The 15,559-nt window shown below is 40.3% G+C and overlaps 1 protein-coding gene across 3 annotated transcripts in view; it reads left to right on the plus strand.

Moving 5' to 3' along the window:
- The window catches only part of PTK2 (protein tyrosine kinase 2), a 188,866-nt gene that overhangs the window by 49,406 nt on the left and 123,901 nt on the right, over positions 1-15,559 (plus strand). The window contains exon 1 of one of the 3 annotated variants that reach the window (XM_056482883.1): positions 8,758-8,970. The exons of the other annotated variants lie outside the window; for them this stretch is intronic. Within the exon in view, the coding sequence (XP_056338858.1) occupies positions 8,868-8,970 (103 nt within the window). The 5' untranslated portion in view covers positions 8,758-8,867. Of the gene's footprint in view, positions 1-8,757; positions 8,971-15,559 lie in introns of those variants that run through there. 3 annotated transcript variants of the gene reach the window in all.

The following is a 15,559-nucleotide window of genomic DNA, read 5'->3' on the forward strand; positions in this document are numbered from 1 at the left end:
CTACCTCAAGGCAGATGTGACTTAAGTCATACCTTGAAGGTAGTTAACTGATTAAAGTGACAGTTTCACATCATCTTCTGCTATTTTAAAATTCTTACTGTACGTTTATTTCAGGGTCCTTGAACTTTCCTACTCCCAGTTTGTTTATGATGCTGCTTCTTTATGTCTGTGTGGCAGGACAAGGTTTATATTCTTCCTCTGTTTATGCAGTCACTGATACTTTTTTGTCCTGATCTCATGTTCACTTAAAAGCTTTAGTACTGAGTCTTGAATTGCATCAAATGGGATTGTGGAGAGCAGGACCAGAGGTTTTTTGGAAGCTGTGCTCTGCAGCTCAGAGCTGCACAAGAGATGAGCTCTTGGCCCTGTCAGATGCTGTTACATGCTGACAGTGTTGGTCCTGTGATGTTTAGTAAAGTAGGTCATTTGGGCTGACATCAGAAAGGGTTTTTTTTTGTTTTTTGATGTTTTGTTTACCATCTGAAGAAAGGATACTTACTTACCATCCCTTCCTCAGATCTGAAGAAGGGCTGCCCAAACATCTCTTTCCCAGCTGTATCAGTTGGTTTTGGACATTTTGACCTTGCCTACTTTCATTTTTGTATCAGCATTCTTGCACATCTGTTTTTAGATTCACCAAAGCTTTTTGTGCTGAAGTTGTCAAGTCACTGGGTAAAGCTTACTACACTTAAAGCTCAGCTGAGTTCGAAGCTGCAGAGCAGAGGTTGCATTGGTCTGCTCATCAATTTACTGCTGTAAAAGGATGCAGAGAGGGATATGTGCTTCTTTTGACACACTGAATGCTGTTCCATCCTGTTTCACAGCTGGTTACCTCCACTAACTTGAGCTGCATTTGGTCATGAGCTCCTGGAAGCCTTTTTTAAACTAAGCAACAAGTTCTTGTGTTTCTGAGCTCTTTGATACCACTCTGCAGGCATTTTCCTAGGTAAACAGAACTTGTTCAGCAGAACTGTGCAGTCTTGTGTAATTGGAGGAGCAAATGAGGCTATTTAAGGTGGTGGATTTTGCATTGAATGAAAGATTTTGTGTTAGCTCAGGATGACCTTTGATTCCCTGTAACAGCATAAAATGACTGCCTGAGGAGTTGCTCCTTGGAAGTTTATTGCTGGTCTCATGAAGCAGTGATGTAGCTGAAAGCTCCTGAAAAGTGAATGTCCCTTCTTGGTACCAAAATAGGAAAATGGATTGATTAAAGTGAATAAGAATTGAATTTTTTGTGGCTTAGAGGCTCAGCTACACCTGGCCTCCACTACAGGTTCTCCTAAACAAAGCATCAAACTATTTTTTGGAATTTTTCAATCCAAATTTTCCTGTTTACAGAGGGAAAGGGGGATTTGTGCCTATTTAACAATATTTTCTTATTTTTTTAAATATGCTTTTCTTTGCTTGATAGCTCAAGCACTGAATTTGCTTGGTAATAGAGCAGCCTTAATGTTTGTGTTATAAAACTTTAAAACGATGTTCTGTAAAAATTAATAATTAATTTTTAATTTTCTGCTTTCTTAGACTTGAAGGGTATCAGCACTGGCTTGTTGATTTATTCTGTGACTCTGGAATTTTAAACTTAAATAGCTCTTTGTTTTAGCCTGGAAGAGTTTGTTTATACAAAGGGATTTACGCTATGCTCATCCTTCTCTAAGAAATATGATATGAACTGTTCCACCAGTGTGTTTTCATGTATAAATGGAATAATACTGTATTATTGTGAGGTCATGGATTACTGTTTTATTCAGTTTGTAATTGCATTTAATAGCTTGGGAGTCTGAGGAGTTGCTAATGTTATAGCTGTGGTTTATGTAACACTGGGAGTCAGTTTCAACTTTTTCCTAAAAAGATGTTTGCAACTAAAAGTGTTTTGATGAGCTACTGTTTTAACTTTGTATTTGGCATCTGGAGGAGGAGCAGGACAAGGAAGACACGTCCAGGTGACCATTTCTGCTAAATAACTGGGCCCTATGAGGCTGCACAGCTTTCTTACTTTCTTTTTTTTAATTGGTTCTTAGACAAATGAGAGGGAAAGCAGCCCAGATACGACGAGACACTGAAGAGGTTTGCTGACCCATAAGCAACTTCATTTTCCTATATCCCTCTTAGAAGATGTGGCTCATTATTTCTAGGTTACCCTTTAATTGATAAAGGTGGAGTTCAAGAAACATCTGTAAGGTCAACTGATCCACTCATGGATCTCTTCCACTGAACAAAAGTAATCCTCACAGAATGCAATTCCTTTAAACAGCATCAAAGGGCTGGGGTCCTTCCTCTTCAGATACCTTCTCTTGTATTTACCTCATAAATGGAAGATTTTTGCCTTAAAAAGGGGGAGTTTTATAAGGTCAAGAAAGGTTCTGGTGACCATTTGGATTGCTTTGTCTCACTCCTTCTCCAGTCACCCCACATCAGAGGCTGAAGATATGCAATGCAAACTGGTAAGCACAGTGAATCTGTCAGAAACCAAAATTATCAGATTTTATTTTGCAGCAAAATAAGGAATAGTATGTATAGGATTCACTTTTTTTCTTTCTTTTTTCACCTCTTCTCTCCAGGTCTCCGTGAAGCAGATTTTATCTTTAAGCAATGGAATAGTGAATGAACTTCTCAAAGATGTCTTGAGGATAGAAATGGTTTTGTTGGGTGGATCTTTTTGTAAATAGCCTAGAACAAGAAAAAACAGAGATTTTTAATCAGTGTCCTAAGGAAGGAATAATTTTAAACCTTTTTCAGCTTTCATGGCATTGACTTTTCCCTTCTCTACAGTAAAGCCTTCAAAAAGCAAATGGAAGGAAGTGGGAGAAGATGAGCAGCTAAGTCCACCCACAAGAAAATCTGCTACAACTTTCATGCCTGAAAACTAATACAACCCATATGGGTTTAAAAAATGGCTAGTCTTTATTTATGGAATAATAAAAATAAAGTTAACTTAGTGGCCCTTTTAACATCTGTTGTCTTAACAGCATAAGCTGGGAGGGTGCATTGCTGCCTGCTCTGCTGCACAGCATCACAGGATCCCTTGGGAAGGGGAGGTGTGGGAAACCTCATTAATGCTGCATTCCTCCTGTTCTCTTCCAACACCCTGATCTGTTTTGCTCCCCATCTCTCTACTACCAAGAGGTTAAGATCTGAAAATAAAACTAGTGAATTCTGTCAACTACTATTTTAAAATGTAGCTCAAAGGATCATAAGGCTAAACAGGTGACCATGGTTCAGAAGGTCACAAAGTATTGCTTTAAAAGTCTCTACTTTTTGGGAATACCCAAGATTATCCTACTGTTAAGCTCACCAAATGGGGAAATAGAACAGTAAATTCAGTATTGGATTGACTTTTTGCCAGAAGACTGTCTTAAGCAGATATCCTCAGCAGTTTATATTCTAGAATGATTTTATGTAAGTAAAATAATTCTGTTTCTTCTTCAGGAGAAAAATGGCCTAATGTAGTCTGTAGTATGGAATTAGAGTTTGCTCATATTGCAAAGTCTAAAATGAATTCACAGAGGTGATGCTGTTTCTCAGTTGTGCTGAATCATTTCTGTTGAAAAACTGGGCTTGAATTTTTAAAGTAAAATATCATTTTTCTTTCAGTTCTGCCTGTCAGAATGCTCATAGTTAAATAGAAAAGACAATGATAAATCATTATCTCTGGTGGTGGGATAATGATGGAACTTCTCAGTCTCCAGAGACCTTTGGAGGTCATGGAGCCCATCACCCTGTTCTTTGTGCCCTTTGGCAAAGGGTGTTCAGGAGGAAACTGAGCTAGAGAAGATGTGGGGGAGTGGAAAAGGGTTGCTTGGAGGCAAGGATGATAAATTTAGAGACCAGGTACTCCAAGGTAGATGTCCAAAACAGCCTTAGCAAACCAGAGTTTAGAATAAGGCAGAGGTCAGGAATTGCTGTTTTGGATTTGTTATAATTAACAATGTACCATTTTTCAGTAGTTCCTGTGAACAAAGATGATTTTTGACTGGCTAAGAGGAAACTTAGGATAGATAATATTTTCTACTCTTAGATAATGCATACACCCAAAGAATAATGAGAATATTTAGAAAAAACTCACACAAAGAACTAACTTGAGGGAATGAAGATGAACAAAGATAACAGTGCAGTTACAATGTCTGGATAGGATGTTTGGGGAATTCTGGATGCTAACATAGAAAAGCATATTAATTCGGATGCAGAAGATTGTCACTTGATCAATAAACATGTTTTAATGTTTAGAACATTGATCAGGCACTCTAAGTTTATGGGCTGCAATTGTCATGGTAGAAAGCATTTGTGGCTTTACCAAAAAAATCCTGCACTTGCTCTGAGAGCAAACTCTGAAAACTTTCTTTATCAGCAAGATGAATTCAATGAACTCTTCTTCCATCTCCTACAGGAATATGCAGATCTCCTTCAAAATAATGCCTTTGTTCTTCAGCTTCTAGTGATTACTAGAGTGATTAACAGTTGCCCATGAAGTGGCTAAGACTATGAATTACCGAGTCCAAAATAATAATGAGCATCACCATCATCATCACAGAACAGTTTAGGTTGGAAGGGACCTTCAAGATGATTTACTTCCCACCCCCTGTTAAGGACATGGTCACCTTGTTCCAGTCCAGGCTTCTCAAAGCTCCACCCAACCTGGTCTTGAACACTTACAGGGATGATTATCCATGATCCGTTCTCTGGATCCTCAGATTTCTCACTATCCTCATAGAGAAGAGTATCTTCCTAACACTTAATTTAAACACATATTCTTTCAGTTCAAAGCCGTTCTTCCTTGTCCTATCATCATGTGCCCCTGTCAAAAGTCTCTCTCTAGGCACTGGAAGGGGCTCTAAGGTCTCTCTGGAGCCTTCTCCAGGCTGAACATTCTCTACTCTCTCATCCTGCCTCCAGAGCAGAGGTGCCACCAGCCCTAATGCTGATGTCATTGCTGTGCTCGGGGCTGTAGCTCTTCATTTTTGTTATAACAAGTGCATGGGCTGCTCTTTTCTCCCTTGGAGATCATCTCTTTTGCTGTTCTGTTCATCTGGTTGCTGAGGTGTTGCAGAAGAGGAACTGAAAAGCAAATTTCTGTTCTGCTCTCCAACACTGCTGTGGTACTGATCTGTCTGTTTTCTTCACAGTTTCCAAATCCTGAGTTCAGTTGGTTTCTCAGGGCAGTGGAACTTAGACAAATATTCCCGGTTTGGTTCTGGTCCCCTTCCTAACAATGCTCCAACTTGCCAGCCAGTTTGATCAAAATTTGATGAATAGAGATATTAACTGATGTGGAAAAAATTAATTGAATAGCAGAGAGTTCCTAATGATACCATTTACTGAGGGACAAACTGGTCAGTTCTGTGCTGATGAGATCTCTGTGACACCCCCATGAGCTCTGGCTCTGGACATAACTGTGGAGGAAGCCAAAGTTTGCCATTTTATCTGATGGGCCTTTTAGATCTTTATTTTTGCTTGGATAAGCTTGAGTGGAAAAAATTAGACAACCTTATATGTCTCACAAGTGCAAAAACAAAACCCTGTTGTTTAACCCTTTGTTCCCCAAGGCTTTCTGATTTTGAGGGCGACATCAATAGGAGACAGACTCAGCACTAAGGAAAATTTAAAAAACGAAATATCTTGATACAACTGAAAAAATGCTTCTGACTTTTTTTCCTTCCCTCTTGATTTTCCAAAAGCTGATATTGATAAGCAGTAGTCTTTAAAAGCAGGCTGAAATTGAGCAACCAAAATCATAGTCACAGCAGAAAAGTCTTAACTTGAATTTCCTTGGGGCAAAATGCCATTTCTTAGCCGACCTTGGCCTGTCTGTTGTTATTGGGGTAGTCTGAGCTATTTTTCTGGTTAGAATGTGTGCTTCAGGAAAATGGCCAGTTGCTTCTACATATTCTTAGTAAAAACTTAATCCTTTTTTTTTGTAATAAGTAGTTTTTAGGGTTTTCTTTTACAGCTGTTATCATCATCGCTGACACAGACTACTACGCAAATACTATCAGTGTGTGTCAGCAAATGCATCTTGCACAACAAGAACCAATGCTCCTGTTCCACAGCCCTAATTTCTGACAGATGTTTCTTACCTCAGTAAATGGTATAATCTGATTGGCATTACTTAAAACAGATTACCTTACATAAATGCTACTCAGATACCTACTTGATGAGCTGTATTTATAAAATGTTGTAAATACTTAATATTAAGTATACTGAAGATGTTTTTAACTTCCCAAATTTGTGTGTTTTTTTTATTTTGTGCATTGTCTCCTGCTCCATCCCTGCCTACCTTCCTCCCTGCAACTTGGAATTTTGGGATTTCTGAATATCTTCAGAACGTAAATTTTAGGCTTTTGGGCTTTTTTTTTTTGTGCAGAAAAAGATTATCATGTTATTTGAAAGAAGAGAATGAGCATGTGTCTACTGTATACTTCTTACAATAACAAATAGATATTAAGTATTTTTTTGAAAAGCATCAAGGAAGCACTTGGTTTAAGTGAAAAAATACGTATTCAAGAGTGTAAAATGCTGGATAGCTTCTAAAATTGAATGTAAAAAATTCTCATGCTATGAAGTACTTACCTTCATTTTGTAGTCTAATACAAAAACAAGAATGTATGTCCTTGAGAAGAATGAATATAATACTGGTACATTATATGAGCAGGCAGTATATCTTGACACTTGGATTGATAATCTGTATTAGTCTCATCTGTTAAAAGTGTAAAGAATACAGAGAGTCCACACATTCTGTTTATTAAAACTCTCCTTGGCAATGCACTTACCAGTTGATATTTAAAGGGTTTTGTTTTCATTAATAAAATTTAATTTAGATCTTCCCCTTTTTACTTCTTGATATTTTTAAATCTACTTTTCTGGAAAACATTTTCTTTTTTATGGAAGAAAGACATTTTTAAAAATATATTTTACGCCCTAGTGCACAGATCAAACTAATTTAAGGAAAACTGAAAAAATATCTGCAGTTTTCTTTTTCTAAGGAAACAAGTCTTGACTTGCTCAAGGTCACCACGGAAGCCCATGGCAGAGCTGCATGTGTAAAAGCAGTTTTCCTGCCCTGCCAGCTGCAGTGTGAACCAGAGAGACACTGAGCCTGTCTATGCCCCTTCTGTACCCACACAACTACAATAATTGGGGGGTTAAATATTTCTGTAGCATGTTTTGTTTTATTATTGAAGGTAAATATAATCGACCTTGTTGCTGGAAGTGTTTGTCTGTCTGTGTAGCACTGAGGGGCTTGGAAAACTTTGTGGTGGGGGGAGGAAGGCACCCAGGCATGTCTTCAGTTCCCTTTGGCTTTCTTCAGCCCCAGAAAGAGCTTTGTGCCTGAGCAGTGATGCAGAACATCTGATGGGCCTGCTTGTGGCCTAATCTCTCTTGCTGATTATTTTTTTTCCCAGTGAATATTTTTTCTCATTTTTAAATAGAGAAGCAGACAATACTTAAATGCAGTTGCTGCCTCCTTTCTTCTTCTTTTTTATCTAGAATTTTGACATACACCACTAATTCTGCAAGGCCAGTCAGTATATTGAGAAATGAGATGGCTGTAAAGAATGGTAATTAAACACATGCTGTAGACGAGTGCATGCTGCTACAAGTAGGCAGATAGGTTAAGTTGAAGGCTGCTGGCTTTAGATTAATTCCCTTTTGGTTCTAGTCTTGGATAAGCCTTACGCCTTACTGCTGAGGGCTGGGAGTGAGAAGAGATTATCGTGGAATATATAAAGAGCTTTAATGATAACTGTGAGTCTTGCTCCTATTGATTTTAATACGTATTCGAGCTGAATCAGTTATTTATAATTTTTGTGAAAAACTTTGCTGTGAGGAAAATAGATATTTATTTTATTTCCATATACACATTCTGCCTGGGTGTGTGATTATTATAAACATAGGCTTTTGCAGTGTTTATACTCACCATTTTAAAAGAAAACTGTTTGTAAGCGGTTTAGATGTTAGGTGCTGCAAAGTTGGGAAGAAACAAATTCTGTTCTCCATCTGGGGTGAATGTTTGAGGTGACCTTTGCCTTCTAATGAGAAGTCAATAAAGTAGCCCCGGGTTTAGAGGGGGCTGGATGTGGCACTGATTAAGGACTGGATATTCATTCCTTAGGGCAAAGCAGCACTGCCAGGGTTCTTCCATCCGTAATCTCGTGGAGTGAGGCAAGTGCTGATGGAGGGTGGGACCCCAGTTCCTGCTGAAGTTCGGGGAAGTTCTCCGGCGCTTATATAGGGAAGTTCCCATGCGCTTAGAGGGAAATGTTGCGCTTTTAGGATGCCTGGCGCTTGTGTCGGTAAGCGGACACGGCAAAATGTGTAAAAGCGATGGCAGAACGCGGGTGCGGCCGGGGAAGGGGCGGTGCAGGGCAGCGGGAATGAGAACATCAGCGGCGGCGAAGCGAGGCCGCTCCGCAGCCGGGCAGGGCGGCATTTCCAGCGCTCTGGCTTTGCGCAGAGGGTGAACCGGAGCCTGCCGGGCGCGGGCAGCAGACGGGGATTAGCATATTAATGGCAGCCGGGTAATCGCCTCCCGCCCCTGCCCGCCCTCCTCCGCAGGGCTCACTCCGCCTCGGCACCGCTCCCGGGGAGGACGAGGACGAGGAGGTGGATGATGCTCCGGGGCGGGGGGGGATGAGGCAGCGGCGCGGCTTCCCCGCAGCGGAGCGCGCCGGAGCCCCGGGCGGGCCGGGGGACCGCGCTCCCCCCGCCGCCAGGTGAAGCCGCACCGCCCCGGGGAGGGCCGGGGCTCCCTCCTCTCGCCGGGATCCGGCACGTCCAGGCGGCTCCAGCCTCCCCCCGCGGGAGCCCGGAGCGCTGAATCGGGACATTGTGTGCCGGAGCTGGCCGGCAGCGAGCACGCTCTGTGTATGTGGCTGCTGGAGGTGGCCGGGCAGCAGCCCCCGAGGCGGGCAGGTGCGGGCTGCATGGAGAAAAGCGGCTGCAGCCCATTCCCCATGTGCTGGGCTAAAGGTACTCCGACCTTTTATTTATATATGAGTGCGTGCGTATGGATGTATGTGTGTGTATCTGTACGTATTTCCCTCTTAATTTAACATTTTACCACCTGTGGTTCTATGGTTTTTTCCTGTCAGAGCCAAGCTAGAAAATAAAATATTCTGGTCATGCGCTTGCGGTGCGGAGCTGCCCCTCTGCAGGAGATGCTTCACCTGACAGCTGGGATGCTTCGGGATTTTTTTTTTTTTCTTTTCTCCCTGCCTTTAAGAGTGATTTGAAATGAAAAGAGCATTTGAGCTGTTTGGTTTGTACTTGCACTGATTTGAGGATCTGACGGCTTTGTTTGTGATCTTTGTATGTTTGAAGCTACTGCGAGGGTGATTCTGCTTTCACTCACCTTTTAGAAGAAGTAGTTTATAAGTGTCTGATCTTGAATGTAGGGAGCGTTTACAGTGGAAGACTCACATCTTTTTACTTGATGTCTCCGAATTTGCCCCCCCTATTACCCACCCCCAAACTGAGACAATAAGTAGCCACAGAGTGTGAATTTATTACAATGAGAGGGTTGGATTTGAAATTGAGGCTTAACAATAGTTAGGTGGACATGGGAAAGTCATTCACGTGATAATCTTGATTTGCACCCCGATACATTAATATTTGCCGTATTATCATCTGGATGTTATTTCTGTATTGGCGTTGTGGATGTGAGTGTACAGGGATTAAGGTCGAAATTCTGTTAGTAGCCAAAGAATCAAATCTTCCTTAGATGGTAAACAACTGTAAAAAGTTGAGTGTTGCTGGTTGTAAGCATAACTTTCCTCGTGCTTGCTTTCATTTCTACGTACTTTCTTTTTTGGAAGAGAAACTGGCAGTGAAGTATTGCATCACCGTGATCTTGGTCACGGACAGCCGGTTACTTCAGAAGTTCAGGGCAAACATAAAAACAACATTAAATTTATTTACAGTTTTTATTGTCTAGTGATTAGGAGGATGCACGAAGAAACATTAAACACTGTCTTTGTCTCTCCTGCTTTCTGCACCTTTTAGAAATACCCAGGCTGAACTAGTCTTTGCCACACATTGACATATTATAGTAGCACATAGAGTAGAAACGACTTAGAAATGGGAAAAGTTGGAACACCACACCCTGGTTTCATGAAGTGCAGAACCTGTCAGCTCACTGGGGAATAATAGTTAGTAAACAATGAGTACCAGTAGCTGGAAACAAAGCTAAAACATTGTCCTTTGATTTATTAAAACTTGTTTACCGTGAAGGTAACAACAATGCCAGATCTGTGTGCCATAAATTGGATAACAGAAGTATTAGTTTAAATCGGGATTTGTCTTCTTGGACAATTGTGAGGGTCAGGATGAAGGTACCGCCCAGAAAGTAACTTTGAAAAGTGGGGAAGAAAAATCTTCTGAAAGCAAAAGCAAGTTTTTGCCATCTGCTGTTCAGGCTGGTTGGTATTGAGGTATCAATTTCTCCCCCTTACTCCAGTCCCATAGGATACCCCCAGCAGGGCTGGGGATGGCTGCATTGGGCCATGATAAAAGGTATTGATTCCCCCCCAGCCATTCCAGCAACTGAAATGAATGAAAAATGATCCCACCTCTTCCTCTGGTCGCCTGTGTTCTCAGAACATGACTTCAGGGAAGATTGCTTGTCCATCCCCTCTGCCCCAAAATGCAGAGAGCAGCCCTGTAATCTCCTGTTTTTCCTGTTGGGGGGAGAAGGGGAACACCAGGAGTTGCGTAAGAGGACAAAGGCACCAGGATCTTCACAGCTGCCAATTGCGAGGATTTCTAGAAAAACCTTCATCACAGCCTCCCAAAAAATAGGACAGATGAGAAATAGCTTGAGCTATATTTGTCATTGAATGGTGGCCATGCCTTAGTCGATGATTACTTTGTGTACTGTTCACCGGCTTAACCTTAGGGAAATGAGACGGATCTGGCCTACTTTGATAAGGGCTGTGAGATATCTGCAGTCCAAGAAAGGTAATATATTAATGAGAGAACCATTTAGTTCTGATGTCTTTATTCTGGCTCTTTAGTTTTTCTGTTAAAGCTTCAGATTGCCTGTACCAAAAACTGATAAAACTTTTAAGTATTTTATAATGTCTTAAAACGGGATCTTGATGTGTATAGTTTATTATCCATAACTTCTTTCTAAGTGCTCTTTTCTCTTTTGAATGGGACAGGTGAAGCTTTGATTGTATCAGGTGTGATCTCAGAAAATGTTTGTTCTTTGAAAAATGCTTTGAAATATTTCACTGTGTCGATGTTCATACAGAGCTTCCACTTTTTTTTAGCATTCTTAAATCTGAAATCGTCAAATCTTCTTAGTGATAGCGTGGGATGACCTAATTGCAGCCAATTCAGTGGCTCTGTCTGTAGGACTGCAGCAGAGAATAAGATGCTTACTTTAGAAAGTATTTGTGTAAATGTGTGTTCTTGCTTTTTTGCCTCCTCTTCATATTTAAATCTAATCTGTGTTACTGAATTGAATAATTTAGTCTGGATCTGCACTCTCCAGATATGAGGGTATTCTAATGGGTGAATGAAGAGAAAGTGTGTATTTTGTTGCTGGGATATTTCTTCTCAATAAGTCTGTATTACTTTAGTCAGGATAGGAATAAGATAATTTTTGTCTGCTTCCTCCCTCCCATTAAGTAATTTGAAACTTAAAATGTCAGGTCTTGTGGATTAGTTATCCTGAAGCAGTTACAACTTCAGGGGATGCTGAAGTGGGTGTCTTGATCCCTGAGCAGTCACCCCTCCTTTCCCAGCCAAGTTCTGAAACTTTGTGCTGCTGTCAAACAGGGATGCTTCCTTTCTGCCTGTAACAGCAGACTAGAAAGTAGTCATGGATCATTAAAAACTTTTCACTAACATCTCTGCACTTTAAGATCATTAGTAGTATAATGTATTGTACTTTGACTTAGATACTTTTGCTGGTGAACTTTTTTCTTGTGTTTCCTGTGAATGTCTGCCATTTTAACCTTACAGAATAACTGGGTGAAAGCAGTGTAAACGTGACTGTCAAGAGTAGTTGGGCAACTCTGCTATAGGTCTGTGAATTATCCACCCCAAGGAGGAGGAAGTTTCTTGAATATCTTCCATGTGAAGAGCTCTGTTTAGTCATTTATGAACAATCAGTTGATGTAGTTTAGTGTGTGCCAGGTGAGTCGTTAGTGCAGGGTGGTCATAGTCCTTGAACTCTGCCCTTCAAACTAACATGGAAAGTCTATACTGGCTTAATGTAATGAAGCCAAATTCAGTCAAAAACCTTGTCTTGATTAAAATAAATTTTAAAAAAATTAACCTGTGTTGTGAAATGTATTTAATCTACTGGGAAAGAGTTTTGCCCTATTGCAAATGTTGCAATAGTTTTTTAAAGGGAGGAGGAGTTCCAAGTTAAATGTTGTGGGTTTGTTTTTGGTGAATCCTGCTGATTCAGGGGATGTGTTCAGATGGGACCTTCTGGTCATGTGTTGAATATCAGCAAGACAGTTGGATGAGTTCAGAGCTGTTTCTCCTCCATTTCCATGTCATAAATCTCTGCTGTTTTGCTAACAGAGTGATAACTTTCAATCAGCCAGGTTTTTAGGTGATGGGTGATTGCTGAGAGGAACACAGTCAGAGAAAATGGAGTAAAGGAAATTGCTGATACTATGAAGGTAGGCAGGTAAATAATCTCTGAAGCAAGATATTGTAATTCTTTGACACAGACATTGTAAATGTAACATGGAAATACAATTGTTTCTTGTGCATCAGAAAGGAAAAAAGCCATTCTGCTTGTATGAGTGTTCTGCTGCATCTTCTCAGGGAACTTCAGTTGAAGTGACTGGAGGGAAGCGCATGCTCTTGCATTTTTTCATTGATCTGTAGATGTAGTTTAGGAGTTACATTAGGTGCTTTTTCCTTGGTGTCTGAGGGCATTACAACTAGGAAAAGTCTGGTTTGTCATTTGACAGTATGTTTTTTATAACAGTGGGCTACACTGGCCATTTCCTTCTGAATGGTAACCTTGCCTAAACTTTTGTTAAACTTAATAATAACTTTCTATCTTCGTGAGCTATTAGACTTGCAAACCTTAAAAAACATCTCTTCAATTCCTGGGGAGGTTTCAATTCCTTTGGAGGTTTTTGTAGAAAGAAATAAACAATGTTAATCTCATCAAACCACTAATTTTCAAAGGCAGTTGAAAAAAGTTCGTAAAATCATAGAATGGTTTGGGCTGGAAGGGACCTTAAAGCTTTATCATCTGTATAGTTCATCTCCCCTGCCATAGGCAGGGACACCTTCCACTAGACTGGATTGCTTAGAGTATCATATTCCTGATATGCCTGTATATATTTAAAGGTGGAAAATAATCTGGAAAAGCAAGGGGGGTTCTCCCCTTCAGTGTTACAGCACAGTGTGTGGCAGCTCAATATTGTTAAAAATACAGGAACTATGCAGCTCCGGGAGTCTGCTGCATTCCCACTGGGGTGGTTGTTCCATATTCAAAGACGACTGAAATGGAAGATGGAGCTTGAGATATTTCTACAAGAAAAGAAAGTGATTGTTTTAAGGGCTGGGGGAGCATTTGGCAGTCCCTGGGTAATGGAGATGTGTGATCTTATCAATTGTAGCACCTGGTAATGAGCCAGCGAACCAGCTTGGAATTAAATTCTGAGCTGCCTGGAAGAAACCTAAAACTTCAGTAAGGAAAACAAAATGTTGCAAATATCCTTTTAAAGAAGCATTAGAAAACAGACCTAAGAGCAAAGTGTGGAAGCTGGCACCCAAGTGAATGTTTCATTGTTGGAAACGATGCATTAAGCAGAAAAGATGACCAGGAGTTTATAGCCCTAATCGCTTTCTTAATCAGTTTATAGTTGAAATTTCTTTATCGCAAGTCCCATTGTGTGTTTGAGTATATTTATTTTCTGTATGTAAAATACATCTACCCAGTTAGCCTGGCAACAGTTGTAGTATTTCAACGTTGGATACCAAAGATGATCTCTTACCTGTTTTTGTGTTTTTAGTAAATGCAATTCATTGGGCAGTGTTTCTTTTGGGAGCTTTCATTGGTAGGACTATGGTACTGAAATTAGCTTTTGTGACTGGTGTTATATTTGTAAGAAATGAATAAGGTTGTCTCAGTCCTTCACTTGCTGTAGTCTTGCTGAAATAGAATAGTTGCAAATCTATGTATTGTAAAAATTTTGATGTGCCAGCAAAGAGTATGTACTTTTCATTAATTGTCTGGAAAAAAAACCCCTCACTAATATTTCTAAGTTCATGACCTGATATAGATTTGTTCATAGAATTATTAAAAACTGGAGACATTATAGATTAATATGCACTATAACAATACAATAGGGAAGCCTGTACAAGCTGCTGAATTCTATAACCTGGCACAACAAACAAAAGACAGACATAGGGAAATATCTTTGTAAATATTACATTAAAAGGAGCTTAAAGTACAGGACATCATAAGTGTATTTGATTAGAGGAGTTACAAAAATATTGTATCATTCACGAAGATTTTATCATCATGCAAAAGCAGTGAGATCCCTGCAATATCCTATTGAATCCCTGTTGAGAACTGCCAGTGCCAGTTTTCCCTGATGAGTTGTCAAGGACAGGGGTTGCTGGGGTATGGAGGTAATTGGGAGGTTGCTCAGCTATGGAGGTATCTGGTGGTTGCCCAGCACTGGGTGATTCTTTGTTTATTGGCATACAGAAGGAGGGTAGGATTGTCCTCTTCTGATATTTAATGTAGCTTAGCATGGATATTAAGAAAAGCATTTGTGTGATTTCAATCCTGCTGAGTCATTTAATTGAAAATAACCTGTAAACAAACTCTCTTTTTTCATTTATTTGTTTGATAACTGAGGTTTGTTACTTTGCCAGAAGGGAGATTGCTTAGTCCCCAAGCGCTGTCACTGCTTTCTGAAGTAGTGTTTCTCCTGCCAATGATTTCAGATCCAGAACAGCAAGCACCAGGGGTTTGTGCTTTCTATTTCAATTGGAATCTGCAAATGAAGTATTGTCCCTTGCTTTATCTAAGGAGGAACAGCTTTTTCCATGGCCTAAGTCTCCTCGTATTGACTAAATAGAGGAGTAAAATCAGTGTGTGCTTCAGTTCTGCCATGACTTGGGACAGTGGCTCACAGCAACTGAGCATTTCAGTGATGTCCTGTGCAGGGTCACATCAACAGGGGATGAGTGGAATGAACTCAAGTGTGGCATTTGAGACTGAAAGGTGAACTGTTTACTGCAGTTGGTTATACTGTAGAGCTAAAAGTAAAACCAGACTTTCCTCACTTGAACAAAACCTCTTGATGAAGGAAAATTATTCACTTCATTTCCAGTATTTGGTCATGAATTCTCACATCGTTTGAGTTTTCTCCTTTAGCATCCCTATAAAGGTCATTGAAGCAAGGAACATTTTCATCATAAGTGATGGCAGGGTGAGTAATGGTCTGTGGTCCTGTTACATCTTTATTTCTGGGAAGGAGAGTGGGAAGGAACTGGGTGTGTTCTGTAGCTTCTCAGCTGATTTTGGAAGATAAGGGGCAATAGGATTTAAACTCTTTTCACAACCTTT

Source organism: Oenanthe melanoleuca, chromosome 2, assembly GCF_029582105.1.
Source record: "Oenanthe melanoleuca isolate GR-GAL-2019-014 chromosome 2, OMel1.0, whole genome shotgun sequence".
Taxonomy (NCBI): Eukaryota; Metazoa; Chordata; class Aves; order Passeriformes; family Muscicapidae; genus Oenanthe; species Oenanthe melanoleuca.